The 22,356-nt window shown below is 33.3% G+C and overlaps 1 protein-coding gene across 1 annotated transcript; it reads left to right on the forward strand.

The window, feature by feature from the left end:
- The first annotated feature begins 4,019 nt into the window (after positions 1 to 4,019).
- angpt2a (angiopoietin 2a) lies at positions 4,020 to 17,154 on the forward strand. The gene is made up of 9 exons (XM_041250142.1): positions 4,020 to 4,513; positions 10,695 to 10,850; positions 11,752 to 11,873; positions 12,389 to 12,621; positions 13,159 to 13,286; positions 13,768 to 13,869; positions 14,032 to 14,198; positions 15,691 to 15,821; positions 16,501 to 17,154. Exons 1-9 carry the CDS (start codon positions 4,238 to 4,240, stop codon positions 16,659 to 16,661), a joined length of 1,476 nt encoding a protein of 491 aa, XP_041106076.1. The 5' UTR covers positions 4,020 to 4,237; the 3' UTR covers positions 16,662 to 17,154.
- Positions 17,155 to 22,356: the final 5,202 nt, after the last annotated feature.

A 22,356-nucleotide genomic window follows, 5' to 3' on the forward strand; every position in this document is an offset into this window, starting at 1 on the left:
TTTATTAAACTTATTAAAATTAGTATTAACAAACTTCTCAGAGACAAGAGAGAGAGAGAGAGAGAGAGAGAGAGAGAGAGAGAGAGAGAGAGAGAGAGAGAGAGATACAGGACAACACAGCCTTGATTACTGATCTACTGTATGTTTATAACAAAGTCATAGTATCTATATATCTTTACCAAAATAATAATAATAAACTTCCAAAGAACTAGTGCATCAGAAGAACTCGTCACAAAATGCATATCCTCAGGAAAGAGAGGCAAGAAACAAAGGGTATCAGGTTTAAGAGCATTCAAATGAGGCAGTATTCAATTACACATGTAATGCATTACAAGTGTATCAATTATCTAATGAGTTCATTAATTGGAAAGTGACAAAGTATTCTGTATTGCAAAGTATATACACATTCAACTATAAAATATATGTGCTAAGTTTTTACATAATACAAAAATGAAGCATACTAAAAAAAGGTTATACTTTTAGTTACTAAATCTCAAAACTGCCCTGAAGAAATGTGGGTGGTTTTGTTTCATCCCAAAGAAAAGTACACTTATGTTTATTGTGTTCTACAGCTACATATCTGACCAGACCCAATCGCTACACTTTCAATGTATGCTCTGATAGTCTTAACTCGTAAATCAGAGAAGAAAAGGATTGATCCATTTTAAATTGTGCCAATTAAGGATATTGTTGCCACACTATTAAGGACAGAGACAGTAATGTGATCTCTCTTGAATGTTTCAATACTATTTGAATGTTAGTTGAACTAGCACTCTTTACAAAAACCTGCATGTGTTCTGTATTCTCAGGTGTCACAGGAAGTTACAAATCAAAGCGAGAAACCTAGGAAGTGACTTACATTTGTGAAACCCATGCAGAATCCCTAAGGTTTCTAGCAAAACATCCTGTTGAGAGATTTTTTTTTTTTCTTTTTTCAAACACCTGTTTCATCTCTGAAGGCTATGCTGTACTGCAATGCATTAGTTTAGTAAGGCTAACATACCTGGAAAGACTCAGGTTTTAGAATTAAAGTGAACATAATAACACATTGATCTATATATCTACTGCACAGTATATCTAAGTAAAGGGTGAAAACCTGACATAGCAGCATCTATGGTTTCACCTAAAGGTTCCTATATTAGGAAGTAGATACTTTATGTTTAAATAACAACTGTTACTGAGGTTTAGTAGGGTTATTGCAAAATACTTTAAATAGAAATTGACTATCTAAGTGAGTATCTTGCATAACATTATGTGTTATACAAATTATATCTATAACCGTTTTTATAATTACAATTTATTGAAAGCAGTTCTCAAATATAGCCCATTACCTATTTATTACAATGTTTTAAATACAACTCATTATGATTAATCCGTTCCTAGATTTCATGTTACATATTCAGAGCACAGATATGTCATCAACCTAACTTTACTTTATCAGTTTCAATTACAATATTTCCTTCACCAGGGAATATAAAAATAAATGAAATGTATACAGGTGGGACTGTAGTCTCTTGCCATGCTGGATAATGTATGACCTTTGACACTACATCATAAACCAGATAGACATACATTATTTTTTTTGCCCAGAAGGTTAATGTATACCAGCCATGTTCAAGATCATTTTAGTACTTTATTGTGTTTGAAATGAACAATTACATATATACATAACCCTGTCCTTAAAAATAAAACCTAAAACAACCATGTTCAGAACCAACTTGCTGTATTAATTAGCTTTGTTTTGATATTCGGAAACTCAAACTGAGCAGAGCTACATGCAGGAAGCTGCTGTTTAAATAAAGCTTCTCTCTCTCTCTCTCTCTATATATATATATATATATATTATATATATATATATATATATATAGATATATATAATTTCTATATTTTAAAAATAAAAAAAATAAAAAAATGCATTGTTGAAGAAAAAAAGATGTAGAAATCTGAATATTTTAACTATTCAACAGTCAGATTAACAATTGAACTGTTAAATTAGTTTTGTGTTATTATAACATTAATGGACAGGCATGTCTTTTTAATTACTGACCTTATTAATTATTAATTGTTTATGTATTTTACCATGTCATTTTTTCATGTGGCCTGCATCTAGAATTTAAAATGATACAGTATTAGCTGTGGATTTTTTCTGTTTATGTTATAATTGAGTAAACTAATCAGAAAATCACATGCATCATCTTGGTGTGGTCAAAACAAAGCAATAACAGAAAAGGTTCCAGTCTGTCAAAACTCAGATTTGAAATTGCTTTAACCACCAAATATCACTGGAGAGGACTACAGTCTTATAAAACATGAGAACTGTTCCTTGAACTGTAGGTTAAACACATATCCCGGAGATTTGGAAATGGGCAGGTTAAAAGGATCCAAGAGTCTGTCCACAAATCAAGTGAAAAATCTCTGAGTCTGTCCACAAATCAAGTGAAAAATACCCAAAAAATGACGGTACACTGAATGTATGTTTAATGATTATGGAAGTGTTTTTATGTGGTTGTAACTGATTTATGACTTCTACTTTGTAATTCATAAACCTTTTGGCAACACACCAAATATGACTGGGTGGCAAACAAACAGGATGCAAGGACACAGCCCAGAACTAAGGGACATCCTCCCAAATAATAGATGGAAAATAGAGAAATAAAGCCAGCAATTTATCCTTATAATAACATAAATGAATACACAATAGCATAAGCTTAACCAGACACTTAAATTCCCCTCTACCTTCCCATTTGCATGGAATATTCATTCACAAATTCATTTACTACAGTATTCGTTTGGCTGTTGTGTGCTTTAAAACAGCTTGTTTTGGTTAAACAAAAATAAAGTGTAATGGTTTTGCATCTTACCTTGTTCACATATGGTATATTTAAAAATTATGTTTGATTAACAGAAACATTAAAAAAAAAAAAAAAAGTTTTAGGATCTAGGAATTGGAATTGCCATGGCAATACCCTAAATTTTCCACAAAGTTCAGACATGTTGTCCTAATGACATTTTTAGTATTTCACACATTACATTAATTCTTTATTTACATTCTGGTGAAACCAGGCAACCTAGAAACCCAGATATGTTTATCATTCAGCCCAACAGTAAAATTAAATAGGACACAGAGCAAATTTTTTCTCTGTTTCAATACTTGAGCAGTAGTTTTTCCTGTTGCTTATTTTTTTTAATTACTATTGAAGAACCTGATTGAAATTCACTTCTACAGCTACATATATTACAGGAAGAACCCCAAATCCCAAACTGTAAATAATCACAAAATCCCAAATTGTTAAAGAACAAAACAAAACAACTATGCCACAGTAGGGAGGCAAATGGAGAAACATTACTGAACTTACAGTGGCCACAAAGCACCATGTGAACTGATTATAAATGGTTATTTTAGGATATAAAATTAAGCCAACAGGCAAGTTTCATTGTCATTTACTGATACATTAGAAATATGCCCCTCTTCCTTTGTAAACCAGCAGATTCATGCAATACATTACACAATAGTGACAGGACTGAGAAAGAAGAGTAAATGTGTCAGAAGAATTCAGCTGTAGAAACATGACTTGAACGCTTGACATCTGAGTACTCCTACTAATACCAATGTCAGGATTTTATGGTTAGTTTGCAACGTGCTATCAATACACCACAGCTATCTACAGTAGTAGAATTGTCTTGAGCCGTGCAGCTGTAGGATGTACTGTGGTTAACAGTCTCAAGGAAAATTACTGGAATTTATTTTTATGTCTAGGAATCACTCTCGACCAGAAGTGGCATTCAGGGGATTCAATGGGAAACCTGATTGATTTGTTCCCAAATGACTTGTCTGTTCAGTGCAACATGAGGCAGACAACATCATGTCCTGACATCTCTGTTGTCTGGCCAGTGACCTCCACTGTAGAATAACAATGTTGTGGGAGTGGTTTTAGCTCCCAACTCCTCTCAGAAAATCATATAAGAAAGAACAGCTGATTCACTCAGATACTGAGGCTGATGAGAGCAGCAGGAGTCTTGGGGAAAAAAAAAAAAAAAATCCCATTCAGACTATAATAAATTTCTACCAGAGGGAAACTTGTATCTGGACAAAACCTGAACAAAACTTACACCACTGGATTAAACTTGGAAAACTGCTGCCTAAAAGTTACTTTTTTTTTTTGTTTTAGTGTCTTTAGACTTTTTTTCCCTAGTTCTTAACTAAACACTGATCTAAACTTTTAGTACTTCTAAAAAAATGAGGATTATTTTGATTTTCATGAGTTATAGTTTTGCTTTGGCATCAGGGTACAGAAAAAGTACAGAAAATCTGGGAAAGAGACAATATCAGATCCAGAATGGCCCTTGTAGCTATACATTTCTATTACCCGAGATGGACAACTGCAGGACATCTTCATATCCTTATGCAACTAATGCAGTGCAACGAGATGACCCAGCTGAACATGATGAATCAGTGCAGAGACTGGAACTTCTCGAAGATATCATGGAAAACAACACACAGTGGCTCTTAAAGGTAAGAAAGTTTGATTTTTGTATAATCAAATGCAGCGGGGTTAAAGTACGGAACAGCACAGAATAAAAGTTCAGCATTAAAAACATGTGTGCTATTCTGTTGAACACTTTGGAAAGGTTTAATGTTGCAGGTTTACCTATTATAAAATTTTAAACCAAACTGTTTACAACACAAACTGTAGATGATCTTCCCATTTTTTTTATCTGCTGTATTCTTACTGTTGAAATGTGTTTTTAGAAACTCAAACCGCGACTCAAAGTTGTTCCATTATATGTGTCAGGTTCTGATTCTTTCATGGTTAAATGTGATATACACAGGATTAACATTATATACAAGGCAAGCAGTACACTTGAGCTGAGTTCACATGTGTATCATAAATCACAACCTGTGTGAATACTAACACCTTTTTCTTGATGCATGTCAGTAAAATATTATGTTACAGTCAACCCTTTATTTGGTTTGAGAAATAATCAATTTTAAACCAAAGATTTTATATTGGGATTGTCTGCTCACAATGCACGATGTCGGTGGTATATACAAAAGTGTTTTTATGTAGTAACTGATTACAAGAAAAGAAAAAAAGTAAAAACAAACATCACAGATATCAGAACAGAACAGAAATGCAGAATAAAACTGGTATGTTGAATATGGTTGCTATTAGGGAAATGCTGCATTAGTTGCGAAAAAAAAATCATTTTTAAATTGAGGCTTAATATTACTAATTTAAGATGTTAACATAAATAAATAAAAAACAAAAACAAAACAGGTCTCTCATTTTGATTGTACTCCTTAAATTGGTCAGTCAACAGTTTGTTCAACATTCTACAGATACTGTATGTTTTGTAATTGTCTAAATACCTACAGGTAAGGAAACTTTTCAAATTGCATTCCTATTTTACCAGATCTGTGGTACTTGTATATATTTAAGCTGGCTGAGCCAACTAAATTAGGTTTTCCAGTTTCTTTAGATAGTTGTTCAAATCCAGTCCACTGGAGCTGATAGCCTATTCAACGAGATAGGAGAAACCCAACTTGATAACCATATGCTGAAGTAGTTCACAGACTACTTTTGCTAGAAAGGGGATGGGTGCCACACGCAGCATCTGCTCATTGAACATCTGCATGGTTAAGACCAGTGGGGTGAAAAGTCAGAATGATCTCAAAGCAAATGTCACAGAGAGCAACTTCAGCTTCTTTATAGGAACAGTCAACAAGAAAACTCGGCTTCATCAGTAAAAGGAACAGTTTGTTTAGCACATATCATTGCATAATATGTTAAATCACTCCACATAGTGTTCAGTGTAATACAATTGTGTAGTATTGCATTTCTCCTCTGACCATATACATAGACAGAAACAGTTCACTGTTGAAGTATTGACCAGCAAAAAGTGTATCAGTAAGATCTACATTTTCAAAACGTGAAATAAATTTCTAGTTTAACCAATTCCATATACTGCATTGAAAAAAAAAAATCTGATTTGTAATCTGAATATAAAAATAATGCTCCAAGAATGTCACCACAGTAAACATGTTTGAAAGTGCTAAACAATAAATTCTCTGACCTGTATTTAAAGGAGAAATGTGTTAAGACTGCTTTCAGTGTTGATGAAGCATACAGTTACAACTATTGTAATATTAGTTTATAATTTTACTTAGATGAATTGAAACACTTTTACGACTAAGTCCCACACATAAAATCAATGTGAAAGATCAGGCAACGCTTTCAAAAACAGAAAGTGGATTCACAAAAATTACTTTGAAGTGATTTGAAGTCGTCCTGTTTGATGCAATTCGTTTGAAAATAGTTAATCTGCAGCCTTGGGCTTTTACATACTATTTTATTATATTTATTCATTCTTTAATCAGGGATAAAATGCATTGATACCAAGTCCTCATTTACAAGGGTCAATGTCATGCCATTAAAGGTTTTCATTAATACCACATTCCTTCAAAGGACTCCTGATGGTTAGATTCACAATTTCAAAGAGCAATACCTCGGGATGCCCCATGGATGGAAAGTCGCAACTCTTCCTGCAGGATTGAAATAGCACACAGCAGTGCATTGTGTTGTGGCTCCCACATTCACTATAAGCGATTACAGTATGATTAATTATACCCTCTTCATTGGCTGAACCCATTATAATCTATAAGAGAGGCTTCTGGGCTCAAACTGTTTCAGTGTAAGGATAAACACATAGTGGAGTGATATACTTTATATACAGGAAGGTTCATAACAAAAGCTAATTCATTACACATTGCAATACTGTAATAGTTTATTTCCATCCTGGATTCAGAAGAGAGACAAGTGAAGAGATTGTTTGTATTCAAATACTTATAGGATAAAAATGTAACACACACTTGGACACACTTGCCGTAATGACCTGTCGTAATTTGCAGTTTGAGAAATCATCAAGATGCTGTATTTTCAACTTTAAATTGAAAAAAAATATTTTTAAGATGTTTCCGATTTTCAAGAATGTCTTAATTAATGTAGAAACTGTAGAACCAAGTTTTTCACCAAAGAAAAACAGATGAATTGCCAACTGGTACTTTAAATCAAAAAAAGCTTACATCAACAAATTACACTGGCTAATTGCAGTATATTTAAATATTCCTATGACATTTTAATAGCCGAAGAATGTCAAGAAAAACAACTGGTTTTGACATCAACTTTCACCATTTGTTTTTTGCTGTCTGAATGCAAAGAAATAAGTAATATCAATCAATAAATAAATAAATAAATTAATAATAAATAATAATAATAATAATAATAATAATAATAATAATAATAATAATACACAAGCACATAGAAACGCTTTCTTTTACATAGTCCAGAGCCTTGAGCCTTGCTCTTGCAATGCAATTTCCCTCCCAACACACCTGCAAATATTCAAAAATAAGTCTGTATCTCAGCTACTACAACAGCCAAAAAAAAAAAAAAAAAAGACATTGTGCAGCATGCTATAAGAGGTTTCAAATCCCTTCACAGATATGATCAGTTTCGCCCGTCATTTTTCATTCCACTACAGATTACCAAATTAGCTTCATTACACAGTAGGGACAGTCAGGTATGCTACTTTTTTTTGTAGGTTACAGAAAAGGTGTTTTGTTTGGAAAGTAATTATTTTCAATTCCTGGCTGTCTGTCTACAGGGTCCCTTAATGAAGCCTTCAGATTAGCAACAGAAAGAAAACTTTGGGGAACAAACTGGACCTCATTGCAAGTTGGTTTCACTAATGGGAGGGGGAAACACAAGCTTCTGCATGTGTGCTTTTAACTACTGTGCTGATTCATTTTATGAGGGGGCAAAAAAAAAAAAAGTATGCTCCTAAGCCAAGGAAGAAAATCAGTTGATGAATTTCAAGATATAGTAAGGTTATAATTTGCATGCCAGCAAACAAATATAATCAAGCATATTTTAACACCTGACTCAATTTCCTATTTAGTAAATTTAAATAATCTGACATCCTAGATGACATGAATATAATTCAGCATTCAGTTTTAAACTGCTAACACAAAAGAATCACGCATTATCCGCGTTCCAAGACTACGGACAGAACACACAGGCGTAGACTTCATACACCATCTGCATCTAAGTACTGAAACAAGCAAAACATTACACTGTTACTGACATGAACATACAAATAAGTTTAATACAACAAAATATTTTCATAATTGCCAGATTTTACTGCAATTTACACAACTTAGAAATTACCATTTGGGCTGGGTCCATGTTCTAGAACGACTGTATTGTTATCAACTCCAATTCCTTGTGATAGTTAAACTTATTTTAGCCTTTTAAAATGGCCCAAGCACAAAGGTGCATACTCGGCCACAGCTTTGAGAGTGTTAGTTTAAAACAAGTCAAAGGTGGGTGATATATCCTTTAAACAAAGACTTAAATGGTAAAAAAAATGAATTGCCTATATCACAACGCATTATCAAAGTAAGTAGAAGGATGTGAATAGACAGGTGACTAATGTTTTAGTGTAAGGCAGTGAGCAATTGAAAGAAATATAGAAATCAAATACATATAGTCGTGTACTTTAGTTCACTAGGAAATAAAGGTAAAGAGCCACTGTATTTAAATGTATGGCATATAGTTTTACAGAAGCATTATGTGCCAACTGTTTGCCAGCAAAGACATTGTCAGATCAAAGATGCAACTTGTCATTCATCAACCCCATCCTGTTTGTTATTCTTTCAGTCTAATGGCCATTGTTTTAACCCTGGAGGAAAGGAAGATTATTAATTTTTTACATCTAAATGTCTTGGTTTATATTGAAAGTTCTTTCCACCTAACAGCCCTTACCATATCATCATTGGGGACCTTTGGTTTTGTTCAGTGCTGCTTTTCTAATACATCAAATCTAATGTTACCAAAGTAAACCTTAACTTTTGTGCAGCACAACTGATTCAAGGAATTAAGAGGAGAGAATTTGATAAGCAGGTGATCTTAAGTTTTTTTTTTAAATTTATTTCTGAGAAACAATAGAATCTATTTGGGCTTACCGCTCCAATCTGGAGAGGGCAATAAAATATAAACTAAACTGTTTTCAGACAACATGGTTTATCTCTTGTGATAGAAAACTGGCAGTAAAATACAACAGAATTATATATGGTACCTAACTCTCTAACTGTAGTAGATTACTGGTTATCCTGTACAGTACATGCTTTCCATGACTGTTGGAGTGACAGTAAGCATAATTTTAGTTTTCTGCACATCGCTTTACATGGCTGCAGATAATTAACGTTTTCTTCTCAAACTTAAAATGCAATGCTTGAGAGCATATCAACCTACAGTATACTGAAAGAGTATTAAAAGAAACACTTTGGGGCTTTTTAAGATTAATGTTTTTACAATTTTTCCAGTTTAATCGCAAGTAAAGTATATGAGATATGTGCTTGCCTGTAAGTCTCTATCTAATGTAAGTATTTGCAGAAATATACTGTGTATGGGAAACCAAAACACACACAGGTTACCTATATAACGACTGCTGGACTGATAAACACTTCTACATGGGAATGAAAACTGAGCGCCATAAAACTGTGCAGATGTAAGCTTGTTCATACCAGTGAAAGCATATTTTGTTTTGCAAACAGAACATTCCAAATATGTTTCAGGATGATCAAAGAGTAAGGCAGTTAAAACAGCTGTTCTCGCCTTAAGTCCTACACCACCTGTGTGACTGTTGAAAGCTTACATTAAATAATCAAAATATTTGAGCCATTTTATTCAGGAATTTAATTTCCTGCCAAAAATGCATGTCTGTCATATCGCTATAGAAACTATTGCTGAGGTCGTTTTTGGACCCGATGATAAAGTAATCTGCCTATTTCAACAGGCTGTGACCTCCTTGTAGTAGATCTTATTTCCAAATATCCTGTATTTAATGCTATTTTAGACATACATTTATTTTCTCGTCAAAAGACAGACATTTGTTTTAATCTGGAGCAATTTAGGAGTGATCCTCCTAAAATTGCTAGATATTTTAAGCTATTCAAAGTGGACTGTATTAACAACTGCAGCCATGTCCAAAACGTTTTTGTATCTTTCAAACTTTAAGAAGTGCAATATTATCTTACCTAAATGATAGCACAACTTTGGGACAGACCTGCTTAAATGATCTCAAAAAGCATAACTGATATCTGCTGCAATCATTTCTATAGTTTAGTCATTAGGCTAATTTAGTTTCTGTTTTCTGGTTTATGATCAAAAGAATTGATCACATAAGTTACATCATAATTACACATTTATAGTATACAGGAAAACATAAATAAAAAGGTTGACTGAAAGCTGCATTAGCCAATTTAGAGTTAAACCTCCTTTGTCCAATTGCTCTAGATACACAGTACAGTGGATATTTTTAGGATTTCAAATTTTTAAAAAGCTCCTTTGAGAACTGGAAACCCATCTGCAAAACTGCATTGTATAGTCTATAAATACAAGCACAGTTCCTACCGGGATTAGAAGATCATTAGTGCATCTCTGAATTCCAACTAATAAAATACATAACCTAGCAATGACAGTTGGTACACGATTCTTATATTCATAAATGTCAGATATTTCAAACTCTTGTTTCCCAGCTGCGAAGTTCAAAACTGAACTCCAGGTATCACACCAATTATGTAACTATTTCACTGCAAAGCATGCTTCTAGATAACTTTTCTTCTATTACAGCTGGAAAGCTACATTCAAGACAACATGAAGCATGATATGGTACAAATTCAACAGAATGCAGTGCACAACCACACAGCAGCCATGATTGAATTTGGAACCAACCTGTTAAGTCAAACAGCAGAGCAGACCCGCAAATTAACAAGTGTGGAGGCTCAGGTAAGGCGACACATTATTGAATATCTTCAGCATATAGCAATGCTATTGGGATATTGCATATGGTTTGGATGAACAAGAAGTTTACTCAATATAGATTCAGACATAAGACAGACAAAATACATTTTGTGAGATTATTACATTTTGATAACTTGATGATGAATGAAGTGAATGGCGAGCAAGTGGATTCAAAGTATGTTGATATTTAATTATTTAGGCATTGTGACTAGGGCATTAGAGACAAAAATAAAATGTTTACTGCCCTTTGGCAAATTAAAAAGAATGCTGTGAATTGTCGCTCATTAAAATGTCCATGTAACTGTCACCACGTGTTTCATCTTCACATTAAAAGTTCAACAGTTTGTTGCGGGCTTCCCTGACAACATACAGACACAGACAAACATTACTCTGCCAGGGGCATTACAACAACATTCCAAGTTACATTTTAGTGCTAATCATTACAAACCCAGAGAGCTCTGTCATGCATGTGTGCATCAGTTCTGTCAAATAACTGCATCTGATCCTGAAAGATTTAATTGAACTGTAGGATGGCTATTGTAGCTATGTTATAATGGAACAAATGATCAGAAATCATTGGACAGTTACAACTGTACGGTTCCCTTTAAATCAGACTGGCCAAATAAGACTATAACTCATTTGCAGTAATGTTATGAAGACAGAAGAAAGAGCCTGTTTGAAAACTATTCTTCAGCATGTTGCTGCCAGTTTTGTAGTACACCATAACATGCATATTGATCAAGTATATTTAATAGTAAAACATATTGACACATTTATTTTTACATTTGCCTATTTGCAATTTAAATCTTTAAAGTGTCTTCAGTTCAAGCAAACTAAGTGTGGATGAATTCTACCAAAATCATATTGCATCCTTTTTTTGTTTTAGGTAATAAATCAAACTACAAGACTTGAACTTCAACTACTACAAAATTCCCTTTCAACAAACAAACTAGAAAAACAAATTCTAGTACAAACAAATGAAATAACTAGACTTCATGATAAGAACAGGTAAGCAAATTCAGCTATTATTTAGAAAAAAAATAATAGTAATGATGATTAGTTCAATAGAAACTTTTACAGTTACAGAGTTACACAGTGCCTAAAAACAAAACTTCTTAGTTTGTGCTTTACACTCCAACACAGTTTTCATTGGTTCATTAAAGAATTGCAGGCTGCACTACATGGCTCCCTGTTTCAAAACAAATACTCTTTACATTGAGGTAAGAAGGATCTAGCTTTAAAAAAAAAAAAAAAAAAAAACTATTAAGAAATGGTTACGTAATGAAGTTTGTTTTACAATAGCAGTAAACTAAGCTACAACTTAATGCCAAAAGTTTAAATCCTAAATGTTCCTGTTATCAATTTAAATTGGTGCAAAAGACAAACACCTTGGTAAATTACTTAGGGATAGGAAAGTAATCCTTTTGTTGTTGAACTAGGAATTTGTAATTTGGTTTTGCAAAAGTATATTGTTATATCACACAAATCCCACTTTGCTTAATTGCTAAAAACTTTTTTACTAGTTTTCTAGAAAAGAGAGTTTTAGAAATAGAAGACCAGCGTCTAGCTGAACTGAAGACCTTGAAAGACGAAAAGGACCAGATCAAGCAACTTGTGCTGCGACAAAACTCAATCATTGAAGAGCTGGAGCAGCAGCTGGTCACAGCAACATCAAACAACTCTGTATTGCAGAAACAGCAGCATGACCTGATGGAAACTGTTAATAATCTTATCGCAATTATATCCCCTCCTAACCGTAAGTGGATACAATGCTAAGTCACTGAATGCAATTACTGCAGTCCCATATCTTCAACTGAAAAGGGCAGGAAAGTAAAAAACATTAATGAACAGTATTTTAAAGGTCAATATTAAATTAGATTTTTTTTCTCACTGTGTCTTACCTTTTTTATGTTTACGATTATTCTAAATTGTTCTTATAGCAATTTTTTAAATTGTGTGTGTGTGTGTGTGTGTGTTTTGTATGTGTAGTTGCTTTGTCTATAATTTCAGGAGTTGTCCTTCAGTTCAAATTGGCAAGGTGAGACAATCACCCAAAGTTTCTTTATATTAGCATGCAGCAGCATCCTCAAGCACAGCAGTGTCTTACCAACAAAATATAAAGGAACCTTGATTGGGAGATCATAAGATGATGCTGGCTTTAAAGACATTTTTGCAGCTCTAGAAAAAAAGTATTTGATTAATGGCAGTAAAAAACATTTACTCTTTAATCTTGGGTGATCTTTCTTTAATTTTTCTTCTTCTTATAGCACAGTATTACATTCTTTATTCACAGTGAAAACGTCAGTCATGGCTACAGAAACTCAAACCCGTTATAAAGACTGTGCACAACTATACAAATCTGGACAGACAAGAAGTGGTGTCTATGCACTGACTCTCCCCAACACAACAGAGCAAATAAAGGTAGGATCAATCATCTTTGCATGAACAAGTCAGTAGACTGCAACACAATCCATGTTCTTTGTAAGAAACAGGTACAACATTTATTGACTTGGAACAGTTATTGGTTAGTGATTTGGGTGATTATTTGACTTATTGAAAAAGAACAAAAAAAGGAATTTCTGTTTTAAGTAGCTGCTTCATCCCTGTATGCTCACAGAAAGTAATTTTGTGTAACCATGGGGGTGAAATAAGAATATAGAAAAAGCTAAGATTTTTCACACAAACCAGTACTTCTGCGTACTGTATATAAATAACTCCAGCTATTGTGGTTGGATAATGTTTCTTTTTGTCAGATTTCTTCATATATCTCAAGATTCAGTAACTCTAATTTTAGTATCTGTCATTTTTATACAATATGTTTATTTATGATCAATCTCATGAAAAAAACGTACAATAGAAGCATTCCATATTAATCATTCATGCACTTTCTCATTTACTTCAGGCATACTGTGATATGGACTCCAGTGGAGGTGGCTGGACAGTAATACAGCGTCGTATAGATGGGCATGTAGATTTTCACAGAACTTGGAAAGAATACAAAATGGTATGCCTCTTCTATTAAAAAGATGCTTGCTTGCATTAGTACATACATGCATCATTAAAATCCATCAGAAACTTTTTGTAAATAAACTAAACTTGGAGCGCAGAATATTCTTGTAAAAAAAGGAAATTCCGATAATTAAATGTCCATATGTATTTTGACTAGGGGTTTGGTGACTCTGCTGGGGAATACTGGCTGGGAAATGAATTTGTTACCCAGCTAACCAATCAGCAACCACATGCTCTGAGGATTCAACTAAAAGACTGGGAAGGCAATGAGGGATATTCACTCTATGACCATTTTTATCTCAACAATGAAGCACAGAACTACAGGTTAGTTTCAAGAAATATCCTGTTCTGATGCCTTTTATAATATATTTGTACTGTAGATATTACTTAATTCCACAGATTGCTAAATATATTCAAGTGAAATTAGAATGCACTTAGAAACAGCTGCTAAACATTTCACTTCTTTTTCAGAAGAAAAATAAATCCAACTGGTTCAAAACATCAATACAATACATTTGTTTGTGTGTGTGTGTGTGTGTGTGTGTGTGTGTATATATATATATATATATATATATATATATATATATATATATATATATATATATCTATATATAATATATTATATATATGTTATATTTGAATATACATTTCTATTAGTATTGTATGTAAATGTTAAAGATGCATGTAGAGTCTGACAATGTTACACAGTTGTTCCAATTCCAAAGTAAATATTTTTGCATCTGGAAGCAGTTTCTTTAAAAGAGGAGAAAAAAAAACAAACAAACATTGCGGTTTCTTACACATTAAACTGAATCCTATCAGATTCAGAATATCAGAATCCTGCCATTTTTCTTTTTTTCTTCTTTTTTTTAATCCTGCACAATTCTAAATTATTGATATTATTTCTGTCTAACAGCAAGGTGATTTTGTGAAAGGACATGTACCACTATATAAATACACTAGGGAGGTGACATATACTGTACTAAACTAAATTGTAGCTGGCTCGAAACATTCAATTTTTGTGATGACGTTGAAAGTGTAATTTCAAACAATTACTCATAATTACTTCCTTTTCTTTTGTAGGGGCTTAAATTTTGCATAGATATATTTAATGTGGGTTAGATTGTATCTTAAACTAATTACCCCCTTTAAAGTATATCACAGCACAAACTTTACAAGAAAGAAAACCATCCTTAAGGCTAGTAAGTAGCTTTTATGCATCACCTAAGTTTTTTACCCTTCAAAGTACCATGGTGGTATGTGAAGATGGATTTACAGAAAATGTACTAATCACATTTAAGCTTACAGTGTCTCAACTTTTGAATCCAGAGTTCTCTGATTTCTAAACTGAAAACTAATAATGTCAAGGGGAATATATGAAAACATATTTTGGATTTTTTAAGTCCCGCTTTTAATTTAGTAGTTTTGCTTTTTGACTTTTTTTTTTTTTAATTGGACAAACTTATATCAAATGTAATGAATTGTGAACAACTTTGTTTCTACTCGAAAGTTCATTTTCACAAGAGGTTAGTTAATTAAAAAGACATGGACATAAAAGTACTGCAAACAATTTAATTGCTATTACAGTTTTAAAACAGTGTTATATAAGTTAGGCATTTATCCATCTAGAATAATTTTCCTGCTTATATTTGCAGGATGTTTTTATTTTATTTTTTTAAATGTATGTGTTAAACCAAAACTACTGCTGCAAGAGAAGAAGTTTAACTTTTTCACAAATTTTTACACATTTTTGTTACAGTTAAAATAATGGATTTCTGCCTAACATTGTTTTTGTCTGTCTTTCTCAACAATACAGGATACACCTTAAAGGCTACAGTGGAACAGCAGGCAAAATCAGTAGCCTTGGCCAGCCAGGAAATGATTTCAGTACAAAGGATGCAGACAATGACAAATGTATTTGCAAATGTTCGGAACTGACCACAGGAGGTATGAGCAGTTTCATTACCTCCTTTCGTTGCTCTTTCCTAATATCTGCTGCTATTAACTATAAACACTAAGCTTTTTACTTGCTGCTACAGTGTCCCAACAAATCACTTAATAGTTACTTCTGAATGGTTCCCTTTTCACTTGGCAATCTCCCCAGAATCTGAAGAACTTTAAAAGAATATAAAAAAAAAAAAAAGTTTGTAGCTGGGTCAGGACTCTTGTGCAAAATTAGCTTCAGTTAATCACTGGTCAGGTCATTTGGGAATTTCAAGTTCTGCAAAGCCTGACATTAATAGCCTGGGAACTAAAGAGTTTTGTTAAATTAGTAGGGTCTTCCTACCAAGCTTTCATTGAAGGAACTCCACATTACAACCTGCTCATACTCACTGGCACTGTGATTCTTCTAACCGTGGCTATCAGGATATTCAGAGGTGTAACAACACAAGAGTTCATCACAGTTAAATGTTGCTGAAGCAAAAGAAAGTTGCATTTTTAGTGCATGAACGTCATTGAGAAATATTGTTTCTTACAACTGAAATTAAGTTTTGATGACCCTTTTTATAAATGGCAGTTGCAAAACACTTGCACGTCAGCACAAGACACAAGTTTTAGTTGAGATATTGTTTTCAGTTTTTTATAACAAAGCTTTACAATTAACTTTCCCACATTTCCTTTACAGGCTGGTGGTTTGATGCCTGTGGGCCTTCAAACTTAAATGGAATGTACTATCAATTGGGACAGAACACAAACAGATTCAACGGAATGAAATGGTACTACTGGAAAGGCTCAGGCTATTCATTAAAAGCAACTACTATGATGATCAGGCCTGCAAACTTCTGAAAGGGCATCTGTTCAAAGAGTTTTCTGTCTAATATACAAGATATGACTAGTATTTTAACATAAAAAAAATCTGTGTCTTATATCTGTTTGTTTATAGAAAATACTCAGTACCACCAGAAGATGGGAATATTTCAATTTTTGGCGTACTCTGAACGAGTAGGTCTGTGTACTTTAACTATAAAAGCTGAAAAAAGACTTTGTTGGGTGTAATTTTATACATTTCATTTTTAAATTGTTATTTATAGATAACTGGAACGGTGAGAGACAATTTAACAAAAGTATGCCCTTTTGCGTAACAGCCTGCTGATCACGGCTCATCAGGAAATCACGTGTCAATAACTGTTTAGTTCCAAAACTTATTTTTTAAACATCTAGTGTTCAAATTCAAGAAGTAAAACAATTTTGTAAGTGTCTGCTTGTTCTGTTCTTAACAAAGAAAACTGTGGTTAAATATATTTTGGTCATAAAAAGTAAAGGGAATTGTTTTGTAAAATGTTGTATAGCGTTCATTCTTGTATATTATAATTGGAGGAACCACAAGAATTGTTTACTTTTTTGTAAATTAAAAGCATTTTAGGAGCATCAGAACCATTACTGTCATGAGGCAATACATTGTTATTCCCCCATGTTAACTATAAATTAGAAAATTATTCGGTACAATCAGCCAAACAGCTTCCGGCTCTAGCTGGGGTCTATTAGATGGTAGACGCCCGCTGCTGTGTCACAGCATCAACTGTAAAGAAAGCTCAGTTCATATCTATTGAACAACAAATTTTAGACAAAAACACAATTGGTTTAAATTTATAACCAAATCGGCCAATCACAGACTGTCAGCTTGACGATCTTAGCGTCTTTCAAAATAACAAACCCAGACACAGATAGTTTAGTAATATTGCTTGAGTCAGGTATTTGGCACTGTCCAGATTAACTATAAGCAACTCTGACAAGTAAAAAGCTATTTGATTAATAAAGTTATTTTAATAAAGTGATTTGTTTTTTCTCTCATTATGTAAATGATCCTTTATGAACATTTTCGGGACCATTTTCTTAGAACTTCACAGTGGAAGGGTACACAATGAGTCATTACAAGTTCAAGGTAGATCTAGGTTTTGAGTGTTGTTTTAAAGAAATTATAAAAATTGTTTTGTAATAGCGATAGTGCCCTCTCGAAGGGTCTATCATTTGGTGGTGGACCTTGACTTTCATTAGCGCCCTCACCTTCGTTTCAAGATGCATAACTCCCATCGCGGTCAACTGCCACAAGGTCTACCCTTCATTGACAGGCACCACCGCTTAAACATATACTTCAGGCTTCCACATTACTTAATTCAAGACATTTAATTAGGACATGAAAACAATAAGGAAAGGCTACTTAAAAGCATGGTCAGTTGGAGATATAGTTGGTGATTCAGTTTTCAATTTGGACATGTTCTCTCACCCATTTGAAATTGAAATATTAAAATTTGGAAAGAATACAAACTTAAATCTAAGCAATACTAATTTGTTTGAACTGCTCTTCAAAAGCAATTTTAATTTGTACATTTAACTGCAAACATGTTGTCTATACTAGCCAAACCTTAAGTAAAATGTATAAACAGTGTATATTTGCTCAGCATCAAGTAAATTCATTTAATGACCCATGACAACTTTAAAAACTATTTGGACACATAGCTGTGTTTTTTTTGTTTTTTTTTCACAGTTGACTGCAACCACAGAATATAACCAAACAATTCTTGGTTTATTCCAAAAGGAATAATTTGTTTGAAAAAAAGCACCTATAATTATTTTACTATTATCTACAGCTATGGCCAAAAGTTTTGCATCACCATATATATATATATATATATATATATATATATATATATATATATATATATATATATATATATATATATATATATATATATTATATAAGCACCAAATGAAACCTGCTGAATAATGTTAACATATTGAATTACATACCACTTTGCAGTTTTCTATATATTTCATGAAAAAACTGATAAATTAAAAAATGTGACATTTCAAAATCTAACATGAAATACTGTACCACTATTATGGCTTCTGGTAGACTTCTGCGATATCATTTTGCACTTTCTTTCATTACGTGATGTTAAATGTAATGTTTATGTTAATACAGTTTTTTTTTTTTTTTTTTTTTTTTTTTAATGATATCTCAATCCTAAAATTCTAAGGTGATACAGAGATTTTGGCAATAGCTGTATATCTATACAAAACATACACCAAAGCACTTTTTCTTTTACACATGTTCATGCCCAAAATGTATTTGGAAAAATAAGATTATTTTATGGCAGAGTTTATTACCTACTTGGTAAGATGAAAGACAATAAAGTTACCAGTAATAAGACCCTCAGACATTCGCCATTAACCACAAACTTATTATAAAATCAATAGGATTATTTTTCAAAAACTATATTACACAATAAATCCACAGGTTCATATTAACTGTGTGTTAAAGAAAAAAACAGATTGCATTCATTTTTCAATGAAGGAGGGAGTGAAAATAAAACAAAGCATCTGCCATAATGCTGCAATTTGGTCCACTAAAGCAAAAACAAAACAGGAACCCTCTGATTGCCTTTTGGCTTCTGTAATCCACACAACAGACGGCTGCAGTGATGCCAATCACAGGGATATGACGTAAGCTTAGCCTGATTGCAATGCCTACCACAGCATAACTCTAAAACACAACAAACAGTTGTACCGTAAAGTAAATCTTTTTTTACTTAGTTATGTTTAAACGATACCATGACACATCTGAACATGTCTGTGCCTGTGGATATTTATCAGAGACGTGGAAGTTAAAAAGGTTGTATGTGCAGCTTGATATCCTCAGAGCTTCGACCAACTTTGTTACTAAAATATTGGCTAAGAACAAAAGTGGGAAGTTAATCATTCATGAATGAAGACAGGAAAAGGTCATTTCCAGATTTGACAGGGGACACCAACAGATAATGTAGGGCAATACATGTATTAGACATCCTTTCCATTCCAATAACTATGCAAATTATTAGGACGGAAATTTCTTGCACATAATATGAATAGGCAACAGTTACTAATTTAGTAAAAGAAAGAAAGAACAACAATTTGCAACAATACATGGACATGCAGTGTGAATGCTGCAACAGAATGAACATCTAAACAATTCAATAGTTCACATTAGTTATTCAGATTTCTTTCTCACTGGTTTGAACAAAAAAAAGCAAACAAACATTGAAATGCTTTGCTGAAGCCATTTCACAAAGTTGCATGACTTGAGAAAATGTTATACAGTCATAGCAATGGCTTGTGACCAGAAATCATTTGCCTTGGTGCTTTTATTGGCAAATACCTGCAAAGTTTAGAACCAAAAGATATATTTTAATAATTTAATAATTTAACTAAGGCCAAATTGACATTTAAGTAAAATGAAATGTAATATTTTACTTGTTTAATTCAATATCAAATTAAACTGTAATTCATAACTCACCCCAAGATATTATAATAAAACGTAGCTGCAGCTAGAGCGTGATTTTTTAATGATATTTACAAACATATGATGCAACTGCTTTTAATACAGTTCTGGATTCTGGTTCTGAAATAGGTTCAATCAGACTTTCAGTCAGAAGTTTAGGTTGTTTTGCAATGTTATTGTCATAGTGTTGTTCGTAATGGACAGGGTCATACAGAGGTTGACACAGTGACAGTTGTATGGACTCATCTCTCTCTCTCTCACTATAACATGATTGTCTTTCTATAAGAAACTGACTCACACAGTATTGCAGTTTTAATGAATAAGAACACTGAAAAATAATTTCAGATTCTGGCCCAGTGACTTATTTGACTAAATACATAAAAAGTCATATTTTACTGAGTTTGTTTTGCATTGTCAATGAATGAGTAAAGCTCTCAAAGTAGTTTACATTTACATCACCTGCTTATTAATCCTTTTGTTTAAAACAGTTTGCAATAGATGTCATGCTAGCCCCTGAAAGCCTGTTTATAGAGTTTTTTTTGTAATTCTGATAAGGTATATACAAAAAAAGAAACACCAAAACATCAGATAATCTAGTAGTTTGCAAGCATTACAACATTAAAGACTCATTAAGCCTGACCAACCACAAATTAAGCCCCCCTGGAAAGCTAGTCATTAAAAGCAATTTCCTTCAAATGTATCCTTGTTCTTTTATTCTATTTAATCTCATTCAAGCATGGCAAGCTCTGCAAAAAAATAAATAAAATAAAAATCTTTGAAGTGTACAACATTTGAGTTTCTTTGTGCAGCTGCCATCCACAGCTTTAACTAAAAGCACTGAATTGTACATTTGTGCTTTTTTTTTTTTTAAGGAATTGGTTTCTCCTAACTCAACATCTTATTACCCTAGCATATTCTCAAATTGTATTACATTCAATACCTCCTGTAATTATTTAATTTGTTTATTGTTAGTTTGTCAAAAGAGTACCTTTCATTCTTTATCAATATTCTACTTGAATTCCCTTGGTAGTTCGGATTGTTTATTTTATCTGAAACAAAAACATGTGAAATGTGAAAAAACATCAAGTTATCAAAGTGGAGTGTGGCAGAGCAAAGCTCTGCCCTTTAAATTGGCAGGGATGGGGTTAACTTCCCCTGCCTGCCTGGGTTTATTATGTTCAGGTGGATGGGGTTGATTAGTTGATTAGGTTGATTAACGATCAATCAGCGCCCAGCCACCTGATATAAAAGGAGGCCTCTGCTTCTCATTTGGGGAGAGGGAGCTGAGGAAGCAGATTGGTTTTTTTTTGGTTGTTTGGAGAGCTTGAATCCAGTGAAGGCATTGCCCAGCCTGGAGATTGTTATTTTTGTAAATTTTGCTTTTTGTCTTTCTTTGTGTTTAAATTGTTTTGTTTTGGCCCTTGTGCCCTTTCATTTTGTGTTTATTTATAATAAAATAGTTATTTTTTTGAACTGCAGTCTGTCTCTGGGCCTCTATCCACTCGCCAGCCTGCCACATGGAGATATCAAAAACATAAGCCAAGTTTCAAGAAACCATTGGTGCAACCTTGGCCAGCACCAAACAAATAGGCACAACTGTAAAAGCGGTTGCCCCAATTGTTTCTACTAACTTGGCTTGTGTATTTCATGCTAGTTTGAACTGCTGACAGGTAGTTTCGGCAACGCAGAACCAGATGTGCGAAATCAAAAGAAGAGCAAAAATGGGTTGGAGTGCCTTTGAAAGATTAAGCATGGTTCTGAAAGGAAAACTACCCTTATGCCTCAAGAGGAAAGTCTTAAACCAGTGTGTGCTGCCAGTGCTAATTTACGGATGCAAAACCTGGACCCACAATGCAAAAATGACTCAAAAATTACAAACAACTCAATGGAGTATGGAAAGATGCATCCTGGGAATAACAAGAAGAGACAGGAAAAGGAACGAATGGATAAGAGCTCAAACAAAAGTATGCAATGTTATTTTAAGAGCAAAAAAACTGAAATGGCATTGGGCCGGACATGTAACAACAAGAACAGACCATCGCTGGGCCAAGGAGATACTAGACTGGATCCGAAGAGATATAAAGCAACCAAGAAGAAGACCTCCAGGAAGATGGCAAGATGAAATTAGGAAACACTCCGGAGCAACATTGATGAGGGACACAGCAGACAGGCTTTTTATTTATATATATATATATATATATATATATATATATATATATATAT

Source organism: Polyodon spathula, chromosome 5, assembly GCF_017654505.1.
Source record: "Polyodon spathula isolate WHYD16114869_AA chromosome 5, ASM1765450v1, whole genome shotgun sequence".
Classification (NCBI taxonomy): Eukaryota; Metazoa; Chordata; class Actinopteri; order Acipenseriformes; family Polyodontidae; genus Polyodon; species Polyodon spathula.

Bases quoted from the DNA above. Each gene is read 5' to 3' on its own strand.
- angpt2a (XM_041250142.1), top strand. From the start codon at position 4,238: ATGAGGATTATTTTGATTTTCATGAGTTATAGTTTTGCTTTGGCATCA. The intron at 10,851-11,751 runs GTAAGGCGACAC...TTTTTGTTTTAG, and splicing joins TAACAAGTGTGGAGGCTCAG to GTAATAAATCAAACTACAAG. The intron at 13,287-13,767 runs GTAGGATCAATC...CATTTACTTCAG, and splicing joins ACACAACAGAGCAAATAAAG to GCATACTGTGATATGGACTC.